At 31.8% G+C, this 14077-nt stretch overlaps 1 protein-coding gene across 1 annotated transcript in view; it reads right to left on the bottom strand.

Moving 5' to 3' along the window:
* Nucleotides 1-2628: 2628 nt before the first annotated feature.
* LOC145331403 (uncharacterized) overlaps nucleotides 2629-14077 on the bottom strand; it is a 49796-nt gene continuing 38347 nt past the window's right edge. Inside the window, exons 11-16 of the mRNA XM_080176033.1 lie at nucleotides 6966-7009; nucleotides 6458-6505; nucleotides 6067-6125; nucleotides 5484-5540; nucleotides 4361-4426; nucleotides 2629-3835 (exon numbers count right to left, since the gene is read on the bottom strand). Of these exons, the coding sequence (XP_080032159.1) occupies nucleotides 4401-4426; nucleotides 5484-5540; nucleotides 6067-6125; nucleotides 6458-6505; nucleotides 6966-7009 (234 nt within the window). The 3' untranslated portion in view covers nucleotides 2629-3835; nucleotides 4361-4400. The remainder of the gene's footprint in view (nucleotides 3836-4360; nucleotides 4427-5483; nucleotides 5541-6066; nucleotides 6126-6457; nucleotides 6506-6965; nucleotides 7010-14077) is intronic.

Consider the following 14077-nt stretch of genomic DNA (forward strand, 5'->3'; position numbering starts at 1 on the left):
TAAATCCCCAATGATAACACATAAAACAACCTTCTGTAGACTAGTGGTTAAAACGTTTGGACATTCAATTTCATGAACCAACCAATCAAAATAAAGTAAAAGTCACTAAAGTTGTCATACCAACGAATAAGAAAATGATATCATAAAACTTTGGGGACTATTGCAATGCCCAATGTCACCTCCCTCCCTATATCTTTGTGGTAGCAAAGCTTCTCTATAAGCATTCGTTCTGTGATGTTAGCCAAGCCCCATCTTTATCAACAATTTCAATATAATTATTCCCCCCCCCATTTTTTTTCTCTTATCTTTTTTATCCATTATCCTTCAATAAAAAAAAAAATGAAAGTTTTTTTTAAGTAGACCCAATGTGGATTCTTAAAAAAAACTTGCCCCACTAATCGATTAGTGGGTCAAAATTGTTTTCGTGAAAAATCCACCAAAATCACATGAAAAATCTACAAAAATTAAATAAAATCTTATTTTGAAAACCCTTCTATTATTTTTTTTAATTTTTGTAGATTTTTGATGTAATTTTGGAGGATTTTTCAAGAAAACAATTTTGCCTCACTAAGCGATTAGTGGGGCAAATTTTTTTAAGAATCCACCTCCGATGTAGGACAAACTAACGTGACTCAATTATACAGTATAGCTGTTCAAAAGAATTAAAAAAAAACACTTTTAATTGTCTCTGTTATATTATATCTCTAAACTACTTGGTACATTTAAAACATACATTTTAAACAATAATTATATAATTGAATCTAGTGCAGTTTACGGTAAAATGTTACTAGAACCGATTATCGTAAAATATATGAAATTTAAAGGATGCTAGCTGACAAACGGCTGAGCTTTAACATCATTTGTACGTTCCGCCACTAAAAATCTTACTTTTTGGAAATAATTAATTCCATTGAGCAAAATATTACCCTGATCTGCACTTGATCCCAATAACTAAAGAAAATAAGTTGTGGAATTCTAACATATGTAATATATTTAAGATTTAAAATAATAATGGCTAATTAAAACAAAGTAGAACATTTTTAGATTGGCTCGGCCGTGTAGACATTAAATAGAGTTTTGTCTTAACTAAAGAGAGTAATTTTAAATTATGAAAAAATTCAAATTTGAAATAAAACTACTGCAACTACATGTAATATTTGGCAATTTGAATACACATCGCAAGGGCTAAGCAGAGGGCAAAGTTTTTTGGGAAAGGAATAGTTATTTAACGCTTCGTATTATAGACAGCTTTCCGCAGATATTAAAATAAAAATTATAAGAGTAAAACCAGTAATTGAAGGGCCTAAGTACCGTGTTAATAAAACTGGTATCAATTTTATGATTTTTATTTTGATATTCCTAAAAAATTGACTGTAATATACGATGCATACATAATTTTTCAGTTTGGCTGAGAATTGGTCCTAATCCAGCGGATATTAATGGATTAGGAGCCATACTGGACATATTATTCTAAAATCAAATAATTCTGGAATAATTTTAAAAGTTTTTGTCCCCAAAAATCTATAAAGATATTTTTTTCTGATAATTAAAAAATATAAATTTTAGCGAAGCTCTTTATAGTGCCTATAAAAAATGACGTCATACAATACAAAAGACCAATGATAGGTCAATACACAGACTAAATTACCAATTACAGGATAATATGACCAATGGTAGGCCAGTCTGACGTCATATTTTATAGGCACTATAAAAAGCTCCAATTTTAGCACAGAGGTTGAATCACAAACTAAAATATATTTGATATGATATAAAGTAGGGAAGCGCTGGAAAGTGTCATGTGTGACGTCATAAAGATACATCTAAAAAAGGAAGGATAAGAGTAGAAGTGGAAAAGGAAACCCCTTATAAAAATGATGGATTTAGACGTATGACATCACACATGACACTTTCCAGCGCTTCTAAATTGGGCGTTAGCATTGTGGAATATGATTGACAACATTCATTTCCAGGATTTGTACAGCTTCAATCATGTATACTTGAGGAAGCTCTTTATAGTGCCTATAAAAATGACGTCATACAATGCAAATGAACAATGATAGGCCAATATAAATACCAATAGCAGACAAGTAAAGATTTGTAGGCCAGTATGACGTCATTTTTATAGGCACTATAACAAGTTTCATCATTGAGAAGAAAAACTATATACTTCTTTTTGTTAGTTGAAATTTTTACATAAACATAATGAATAGAAAAAAATGTTAGTCAATTAATATTGCCCTGTTTATGGAAACAACTTTCCATGGTAATAACTAGTCCCTAAACTGTACTTGGTTCAAACTGTACAAATCCTACGAAGTGGAAATTTAAAAATAAATTACATTCAATAATTAAAGATATTTTTTAGCTTATTGGAAGCAAAACTTTTACAATAGCAAAATTAGATTTTTAAGATTTTTTTTGCAGCTTAAAGCTAGCTTTTTACTTTCTCATGATTGTCTTTTTGAAATTCTTCTTAGTTTTAAAAAATAATTTGATGAACCTAAAATTCTTTTAAAGTATAAAATGCTAAAAGAAGCTTTTTAAGTTCAACAAAGTATGATAAAAAAGAAAATATAAGAAAATATGACAAACGTACTAATGCAACAAATGTACGCGGGGGGGGGGGGGATTCTAAGGGGTTTAAAGGGATAAGATAATGGCCGATAAATTTATGTACATTCCCGATGATACACTAAATTACCCCTTAAGTAGATTAAAATTAGTGGTTGAAACTTTTGAAAATAAACTTAATGAGCCAACCAATCAAAATTAACTAAAGTTACCAAAGTTATTAAGCCAATGAATAAGAAAACGTTATTATGAAACTTTGGGGACTAGTGTATAAACAGCCCATTGTCCCCTCTATCTCTGGGCATATCTTCTGTAAGACGCTCTCGTATTTTTTTAGAATTATGAAATTTTGTTTTTGAATTTGAAAGATTTAATTTCTTTAGTTTTAAATTTAATGTCAAACAAAAAAAAATAAGGCAAAACATTTTTTTTATTTTGTTAAACATTGTAAAATATAAAAAAAAAATAAGTTAAAAATTCTTTAATTCTCAAAGGAACAATAAGCATTTCCATTTTGTCCTCTCAGAGAGAGAGAGGACAATTGGCTGTTTATCACACTAGTCCTTAAAGTTTTATAGTAACGTTATCTTATTCGTTTGCATAACAACTTTGGGGACTTTTGGTGAATTTTTATTGATTGATACATTAAGTTGTGTGTTTAAACGTTTCAACCAAAAATTATTTTATTAAAGAGAAAGGGTAATTTTGTGAATCATCATTGGGGATAAACATAGATTTATCAACCATTGTTTTATCCCTGTGTCTCCTGTGAGATTGCTCTTATAGAAGGTTTGTCCCCTAGTTCGTTTGTCAGTGAACCAAAATATGATCCCTAATAAAAGTTATAGGGAATAGTTACTTTCGTGGCAAGCCAGGGCGATTCGTTGCATTTTTAAAATGGCTTTTGAAAGGTTATTTTAGGTTAGATTAGTCTATATTAGGTTAGGTGATTGCCCCACAGTGTTAGGCAATTGGCCCCGAAGGGTTAGAACCCCCGTTGTGGCTAGAAATAGGAGAAAAGCTGCTATGAAAAAACGAAGAATCGCCCCTTAAGGAGGGTTGCCACGAATGGGACTATACCCAAGTTATATAATTTGCAAAGAATAAAAAAAGAAAGAACAGCTTAACATAAATAAGCAAAGCTATAACATATACAGATGCTATGCATCTATTTACAAAGGATTGTGCATTGATAAATTATTGATTATATGGTAAAAAGATTGTCCACTCAAATTTGATTGTTCATATAGAATACATCAGTTTTCTGAATTAAATATTATGGATATAGATTTTTTCGTTTCTAATTTCTAGAATATCAATTATTGAAAGGCTGGTTTTTAATGTTGTTTTTTGGAGAGGGGGGGGGGGTGGATAAAAAAACACTTTACTATAAACCCCCCCCCCCCTCCATTCGATGTCACTGCACTCCTTCCACTTATTTTTAAAATGAATTGTGGGTGGACCTAAGCCAGCGGGCAAATATTTGCTTGGCTACCCAGTACCCAATGTAGCCTAACCTAACCTGACCTAAAGGTATAAACTAATATTCATATTATTTCAAAAGAAGGTGTCTTAACTTTGTTGATTTTTATTTAAAATACCTAGTCGGTGTTTTTAGTAAGTAGCAGATGTAAAATGGTCCATAGAATTTAAATATGCAATCGGATTTTTTTTGTAGACCTCTTATTTTTGAAGTAATTTAATTTTTTTAAAATTAAGTCAGTTTTAAGGTACTAAAACGCAACAAAAAATGAAAATATAAATTTTTTTTAAATCTATCTCCATAAACCTGGTAAATGCAATTATGGATTTTGTTGGCTGTTGTTTTATTATTGCTGAAGCATGCTGATAAAGTCTAAAAATTTAAAATATTATTAATTAAAGAAGTTAGTTGAATGTTCGTTTGTCTTTATGAATAAAACGACTGAAATGGCAACATAAAAACGGTTCCAAGCCATTCTGATAAATCAAGTATAGCATCGTATTATATCCAGTTTTCAACGAATATAAAAATGTAAATCATAATATGAAAGCTGTTTATAATACGATGGGAAAAGTAAATATTATCATATTTTCATGATATTAATCAAGCTGGAATGGGTATTCCAAATATTCTGTCAATGATCAATCTTAAAAAAAATCTTTATTTCCATCGGAAACCAAAAAGGTAGAAATTGCAATTTTTCCATGTGCTCATTATATTTACAGAAAAATTTGGGAACATATTTCCGTAAGTTCAATATTACAAAAATATGATAATTTTGTCATATTTTAAGTAATAGTTTATGAATTACAGAATGAAAAAGTCATACAGTAATTGAAATATTATCCTTCAAAATAGGTTAATATTTATTTCTCGCAATGTATTATAAACAGCTTTATCATAAAATATGAAATTATAAGATTAAACCCATTTATTTAGCCCCGAGATGCCGAAGGCAAAAGGTTTTAATCTTATAATTGTACATTTTTATATTCGTAGAAAACTGGATAAATACAATGCTAGACATACTTTTTTTGTATAGCTTAACCCTTAACGGTCAGGGGGGGGGTGTTGAACGCCCCCCCCCCCCTCCGGTTTTTTCTATCTCATTTTCTGTGTGTGAAAGATCAAGAGCCTAAACTGCGTGACTTTTTAATTATGGGTATGACACATAACTGAGAGTTGGAATTTTTTTATTATCTCCATCCTGGCGGGCACATGATGCCAGCAAACCTGGCAGGTCATTCAACGTGTATTAATTGGTTTCGCTTTAATATAAGAAAGGTATTTCTTAAAAGGGGGAAGGGATTAGCTCTTAGTTAAAAGTTAAAGTTAAAAGATTGTTTTAAATTTTATAATAAATTTAATAACTAAAAACAAACAGTTGTTTGAAAATCTTTGATATGGAAAATCTATGAGATAATTTTACCTTTATAATAAATAACATTTTCTTCCTCCTGAACTCCAGCAGTTATCCGTTTATATTCTAAATGCGAGTTAAACATTCAAGCTTATCAATCCTGTTATATATATTAGTAATATAAACCGATATGGTTCTCCTTTAAAGTGAAACTTGTTACAGATCCAGGGAAGGTTATTAACTTTTTTTGGGAAAGGTATCTTCACCCTCCCAATAAAGTTGAACCGCCACCCAAATTTTTCTTCTATCTTTTTTATTTAAAGTTAAATTTGATCAGAGGAGTTCGACCTTTTCCCTCCCACCTTATGTGCCCCTAGAGGTTTTCTTGGGGGACGTAGCCGCTAGTTATAACTTGAAAATAATAAAAATTAGAAAATACTATCGTAGTTGAGGGGAATATTACTTTAGAAAAGGATAGGTTAGATTATATTTGTACTGGTGTAGTACCTCAAGACTGCAGGTTTAGGACCCCTGCAGAGGCTAGACATAGAAAAAGGACTACACCCCTCGTTAATTTATTTTAAAATATTTTTTATATCAGTATTAAAAGCTTCAAAATGGAGTGGGGGAAGTTCTGTGCTCAACTTCTTACCTTGCAGCATATCCTCAATATCTTGTTCTGGAATTGCCTCTTTACTTTTCATCATTTTTCTGAAGAAAGCTTTTTATAGTCATATGATGTCATACTGGCCTACCATTGGTCAATTAAAAAGTATATACTGGCCTACAATTGGTCAATTAAAATGAACACTGGCATACCATTAGTCAATTCAAATATTTACTGCTCTGCCATTGATACTTTAGTCTGTGTATTGGCCTACCATTTGTCAATTAAAATATTTACTGTCCTACTATTAGACAATTAATATGTAAACTGGACTACCATTGGTCAATTAAAATATATACTGGGCTACCATTGGTAATATAATCTGTATATTGGCCTATCACTGGTCATTTTGTATAGGCACTATTAAGAGCATTTCCTGAAGTGATTTTCATCTATCTTTCCTGTATGCTCGGGGTCAAGGCTCCTACAATGTACAACAAGATAAACGTGTTAAAATAAAGTTTTCATATAAAAAAGAAATAGGTAGGCGAAGAAATTCTTGTTCTTTTCTTTTTAAAATGAGATTTACTGTGAAAGGTCGAATTTTAACCACACACCCCCCCCCCCCCGCCCCCCTTTCCCTCAAGTGCCCCTAGAGGACCCTAGGGGGAGTAGCCGCTAGTTTTAATATTTAATCTAATATAAAAATTGAATTGTTATTACTTGGATCTTCCATTAGACTACAATACACTCTGATAAAGTGAAACTTATAGCTGGCTAAAAATACGAACCCCCTTTTCAATCCCCTTTACCCCATCCCCTTCCCTCCTACTTGATAACCAAACTGGCTAATAAATAATATCCACATTAGCAACCTTAATTGGCTAAAATTTTTTCTTCTGTCTAAAATCCACGTATATTGTATATCCATTAACAAAACTTACAGAAACACATCCATGAGTGAATTTTCATCTGGCTCTGCTCTCCTCTACAAAATCAAATAATTTTAATAAAATATCATCCTTAAATATTAAAAGTTACATAATCTCTGTGTGTGCCTATCCTTACCGAAGGATCTCGATAAAACTGCTGAACTGATATGTTTCTCCTTTTCAAGCATCTCATAAGTCATGGGAAGGTTTATAGATATTTAGGAGAATGTATCTCCCCAGAGATATCGATCCTTGAAAAGAGATATAAAAAAAAATATTTTAAAGTGCCACTAGAGACCGCAACTGGCGTAGAAAACATTCTGTACCAAGAGTTATTTTAAAGTGCCACTACAGGCCTTCAATGGCATAGAAAACAAATTAAAATGCTGCTTATATTTGGTGTACCCCCCACCTCCTTTCCCTGATTTCCATACACAAGAATTAATATTATGATTTTATATTATTTTTCCTTAAATTGATTGGCACAGTAGTACTTAATCTTGCATCAAATATAACACCAGCCATATCATTGAGAATAGACAGGACAGAACTTTGGCCTCTTCATATATATGAATGGTTTTGCTTACATTTGAGTCTTTGCATATAAAATTTTAATCACTAACTTTTTAAAATATGAGAAAGATACAGAGAGACAGATAGACAGAAAGTAAAATAGAGTATAAGAAAGAGATATAAATACAGTTGGAGAGATTGCAAAGTAGTGAGAGTAAATAGAGAAGGAAGATCTTTATAGTTTCTTACGTCTCAAAACACAAATGACCAATGATAGGCCAATACACAGACTAAATCAATGACAGGCCAGAATACATTTTAATTGACCAATGGTAGGCCAGAATGATGTCATTTTTTTATAGGAATTATAACAAGACATAATCCATTAAGAAGTAGCTCTATACTTAAAGGACACAAAAGGCAGACACAACAACTTATAGAGTAGCTTGGATAAGAAAATTAAATTCTTAGTCTCATTATGATGTGAGTGCTGTATATAAAAATTGAAAGATTTATTATTTCTTTTGATACCAGCAGACATGATAATCATTATCATAAAGTCATCAACAAATATACTAATATTGCAGAGTCACTGATATAGGGAAAAAAAATATAATATTGATTTATAAGAAAGTTGCTAGAATGGTTTCTTGGTAAAAAAACTGTAGAACTTTTCTTTAGTAAAATTATTACTATGTTATTATTATTTTTTAAGAAAAATATAATTCTAACAATGTTTTGGACAGTTATCCTGAGCTGGATCTTTAAATCATTTTAGTGGTGAGCCAGATCGGGGTGAGCCATTTTTCCACCAATGAGAGCACAGCATTTTATGAAATGCCGCACTGTGATTGGCTGAAATTCGGCTCGCCCCGATCTGGCTCACCACTAAAATGATTTAAAGATCCAGATCTGATAATAAAGTAAAGTAAAGTAATGTATGTGTGTTTGTGTATACCGAAGGATCTTGAACCGATATCAGACTTAGTACCTTGGGCTGTCTAAATTCGAAATTATCCAATATCTCAAAAATGAATATTACATATATGATTATCCTATATGATTTTGTTTATTTATTTTTATTTTCAAAAAAAATAATCAACTATGAATAATAGGAATATGACAAACCTTATTAATTTTTATATTTTCTGTATTTTTAAGAAAATATAATTAAGTGTGTAATATTGGGTAAGAAAAGATAATTACTAGTGATGTAATATTCGTCAATATAGCATCCTTAATGATGTTAGGTAAAAGGGGTTTATTTTCTAATTTTTCAAAAAGGGGTACTTGTAAATTTTTTCCGAAATCACTCAACCTTGCATGACTTTTGAAACTATTAGTACTTGAAGTTTTTAACAAATAATTATATTTGGCTTGTCATTATTGGGTTTATAACAATTTATCTACTTTGGGGCTACTTTGTCCAATCCCTTAACCCTTAACGGTTGGGGGGGGGGGGCGTTGAACGCCCCCCCTTCCGGTTTTTTCTATCTCATTTTCTGTGTGTTAAAGATAAAGAGCCCAAACTGCTTGACTTTTTAAGTATGGGTATAACACATAACTGAGAGTTGGAATTTTTTGAATATCTCCATCCTGGCGGACACAGGATGCCAGCAAACCTGGCAGGGTGATCCAAATTTTTTTAGCCCTCTAGCTCTAATAGTAACTGAGATAATGAGGGGGGGCGTTCAACGCCCCCCCCCCCCCCCGACCGATTAAGGTGCGGCAAGGGGCCCGACCGTAAAGGGTTAAGATCCCTGTTAATAGTAGACAGTGAACCTGCTAACAAAAGTCGTAAAAAATTCTTTTTAAAAAGTCTTATCCACTAAAATCCATTATTTTCTAGGCCTCAGTTTCGCTTCGCTTCTCTTTTAAAAACACCTCTTTATCCCTAGATAAATAAGTTTGGTCAAATCAAGATTTTTTACAGATTTTTTTCCCCTAAAGAGTAGAATCCAATCAGTTCAGTGGTTACCAAGATCTTAAGGGACAGACAGACGGACAGACATCAAGCTACTTTGTATTAGAGAATAGAGTTATACACATTTTTAATAGCAAAGCTTTTCTATAATTAGTGTCGGTCCGTCCGTCCGAGATAGATAGCTTTTATTCATTAATTTAGGCATGTTAGAATTGTCCTTTTGATTTCAAACTTTTCATGGTGATTCCTGTAGTAGTTAGGTACGATTTAGAAAGCGTATCAAATCTATAATCATTACCAGAATGTCCGTACTTCCAATTGTAAACAAGTTGTTTTTTCTACTTTTTTAACAACACATTTTTAAAAGCGAAGCTTTTCTATAATTAGGGTCGGTCCGTCCGTCCGTCCGAGATAGATAGCTTTTATTCGTTAATTTAGGCATTTTAGAATTGTCCTATCGATTTCAAACTTTGCATGATGATTCCTGTAGTAGTTAGGTACTATCTGGAAAGCGTAGCAACTCTATAATCATTGTCAGAATGTCCATACGTCCATTTTAAACATGTTAATTTTTCGTCCGAGATAGATAGCTTTTATTTGTTAATTTATGCATGTTAGAATTGTCCTATCGATTTCAAAAATAGCATGATGATTCCTCTAGTAGTTAGGTACGATTTAAAAAGCGAAGCAAATCTATAATCATTACCAGAATGTCCGTACGTCCATTTTAAACATGTTGATTTTTCTACTTTTTTAACAACAAAATTTTATGTGATCTAATTATCCGTTTGATCTGGTTTTTGGTATATTGATTCCTGGGACAACAAAGAACAATATTATTAGCAAAGCAACTCTAAAATCAACTCATAAAATGTAAGTATGTCCAAAAACATTATCCTGTATCAAGCAGTTTTTCAACAAGTTTACTTACAATTTTGCTTCGACTCTTATACTTTATATTCTGATTATTCAGTTCAGACACTATACAAGTGTTAATGTCCGTTTGTCATAACGTTTCAGTGCTTCGCTTTTATGGATGTTGTCATCCTTGTTATGTGATCTAATTATCCGTTTGATCTGATTTTTGGTATATTGAATATTAATCAACTCTATAATCAACTTTTAAAAATGTAAGTACATCCATAAACATTATCCTGTATCATGCAGTTTTGCAACAAATTTACTTACAATTTTGCTTTGACTCTTATACTTTTACATTCTGATTATTCAGTTCAGACACTATACAAGTGTTAATGTCCGTTTGTTCTACCATTTTAATGCTTCGCTTTTATGGATGTTGTCATCCTTGTTTTAATTGATTTTTTGGGGGGTTGGGAATTTTTCTTAATGCAATCCCTCTCGGTATAATGATACCCTTGCAGAAATAGTTATAAACTCTCCTATACAAGTGTTAATGTCCTTTTGTTCTACTGTTTTAATGCTTTGCTTTAATGGATGTTGTCATCCTTGTTGTAATTAATTTTTTTTTGGGGGGGGGGATTGGAATTTTTCTTGATGCAATCACTCTCGGTATAATGATACCCTTGCAGAAATAGTTATAAACTCTCCTATGAACAGCTACTATTTATACTTTTTAAAAGCAAACCTTTTCCATAATTAGGGTCGGTCAGTCCGCCCGTACGAGATAGTTAGCTTTTATTCGTTAATTTAGGCATGTTAGAATTGTCCTAGCGATTTCAAACTTTGCATGGTGATTCCTGTAGTAGTAAGGTACGATTGAGAAATCGTAGAAACTCTGTAATCGTTACCAGAAGGTCCGTACGTCCATTTTAAACATGTTGGTTTTTTTTACTTTTCTAATAAGAATTATTTATGTGATAAAATCATCCGATTGATCTGATTTCTTATTACTGATTCCTATTACAATAAGGTACAATATTATAATCAAGTATTAAAAATGGCAGTATGTCCTTAAACAGAATTCTGTTTTTAAGAAGTTTTGCAACAAATTTACGTATAATATTGTCAAACCTTATATTTTTATATTTTGTATATTCAGTTCTGACACTCAACAAAAGTTAATGTTCGGCTGTCATATCGTTTCAGAGCTTCGCTTTTATGGATGTTATTATCCTTGTTTGTGTGTAATTTAATAACGAACAACTTTGGTTTAATGATTTTCCTATCAGTCGATTAAAACATGGAGAAAAGTGTCATTTAATGAAAGTGTGTTGAAAATTACCAACTTTGCCTCGCCACTGAGATCGCCTCACTTTAACCTATGATTGAATTTCCTAATAATCAATGACTTATTAGTGAAACAAGAAAAATAATTTCCAAATTTAAATCAGTTTCAGCTCTAAGCATGTCTAAAACTTTTATTGATCTTTAAAAAAATGTTTAATACATTTTTTTAACTTTAGGTTACAATAGATTACATGTTTATTTTGATGGAGATACGTTGTGACGCACAGCCAAACAAATTAGATAGAAGCTGCGCTTCTTAAAAATATATCTGGATGTGTGTGATGGGGGAGGGGGGGGGGGTCAAACAAGGTCAAGTTATTTGACCGAAAAGAAATGTTGTTAATTATGTTATATGATACTCAGGGGTTGGGGGAATTATTCATATTTGTTTTTTCTCCTCCCATTCAAACTAAATTGTTCTATCCTTTCTTTGCATCTCAAATAATATTTTATTTGTTATTAAGGTAATAGAGGTGGTTTAATTTTAAGCTGTATTGTTAAGGGGAACCATATTAGTTGAGCGGTTAGCACATATATTGCTTAAGGACAGGTTTTAAGCCATTTTAATAATATTAGTTCAATTTAATAAGGATGACAAACAACATTCACCGTAAATACTAAATACTATAATAAAGAAAAAAACAACATTATGCTATTAAACATTAGCCTTTTGTATTGGAATAAAATTGTGGATAAGCATCAAATTTCGTTTTAATCGGTAGAAAAGTAAGAATACAAGTCCATGTTTAAGGACAAGTATCCCCCCTCCCCCTTTGCTCAGTATCTATACAGAGCAGCAGTGGAATTAACACAATCTTTTGAGCTTAGCTACTTTATGACTCAATATTATTTTCAACAAAACGGTTAAATTGATAGAATTTCAAAATTTATCAGGGATCTAAAGGGACAAGACAATGGACAATAAATTGATGTACATCCCCAATGATGATATACAAAATTAACCCCTTTTTGTAGATTATAATTAGTGGTTGAAACATTTGGACACTCAACTCAATAAACCGATAATTAAAGTCGCAAAGTTGCAACAAATAAGAAAATGTTACTAAATGCTTTTGAGTCTAGTGTAATAAACAGCCCAATGTTCCTCCCTCCCTGAAATTTATCTAAAATCATAATAATGAAGAATGGAGGATAATTTGATATCTCAATCTGATTATAATAAACATTATTAGCACCTATCTTCAGATTAAAATTATTGGTAGTTTGAAGGTTTGGTCAGATGTTGTCATCCTTTTTAATTTTTTAAGAGCTAACCATTTTGTTATTCAAATTTACTTGTTTTAAATAAGTAAATGGGTTAATGTTTGGCTTTATTTCTCAAACCGTTTTATGATGCATTTGTTTGAGCAAACCAGGAGGGAGGTGCCATTGGACCATAAATTACACTTGTACCCAAAGTTTTATAACCAGTTCATACAGGATAATGTTTATGGACATACTTACATTTTTAGGACTTGATTATAGAGTTACTTAGCTTATAATATTGTACTTTGTTGTCCCAGGAATCAATATACAAAAATCAGATCAATCGGATAATTGATCACATAAAAATTTGTTGTTAAAAAAGTAAAAAATCTACATGTTTAAAATGAACATACCGACATTCTGATAATGATTATAGAATTGCTGCGCTTTCTAAATCGTACCTAACTACTACAGGAATCACAATGCAGAGTTTGAAATCGATAGGACAATTAACATGCATAAATTAACAAAAAAAGCTATCCATTCCGGATGTACAGACGGACGTACATACGAAAGGACGGACCGACCCTAATTATAGAAAGCCTTGCTTTTAGAATATGACGAAACGCCCCTTGCCACTAAAGGGACTATACCCAAATAAAGGAACCTACAGGAATAAGACAATGGCAGATTAATTGATGTACATCCTCAATTATGGTAAACAAAATTACCCCTTCTATACATTACGATTAGGGGTTGGACGTTTGGACACTATAGTTAATAAACTAACCAATCAAAATTCGATAAAAGTCCTCAAAACTTTTTGAACAATGATTTGTTTATTTCTTATCGTAAATGGGAAATTTTCATCAATTTATCGTCCATTGTCTTATTCCTTAAGTCCCCAAAGTTGTTAAGCCAACGAAAAAGAAAACGTTATTATCAAACGTTGGAAACTAGCAGAGAGAGAGGGGGGGACAATGGGCTGTTTATGAAACTAGTCCCCAAAGTTTTACGATAATGTTTTCTTATTCGCTGGCTTAACAACTTTGTGGTCTTTTATTGTATTTTGAATGGTCAGGTTATTAATATAGCAGTGGTTATACCAACAAAATTGAAAGTAAAGTTCACCAAAGTTGTTAAGCCAACAAATAAGAAGACCAACGCCTACAAAAGACCAACACCTACAAAAGACCAACAACTACAAAAGGGTCAATTTTTTAAAAGCAAGGTTGTATCGGGTTCGAAACTATTCCGTTACGTAGCAAACACA

Source organism: Acartia tonsa, chromosome 11 (genome assembly GCF_053477335.1).
Source record: "Acartia tonsa isolate MP-2025a chromosome 11, ASM5347733v1, whole genome shotgun sequence".
In the NCBI taxonomy this organism is placed as follows: domain Eukaryota; kingdom Metazoa; phylum Arthropoda; class Copepoda; order Calanoida; family Acartiidae; genus Acartia; species Acartia tonsa.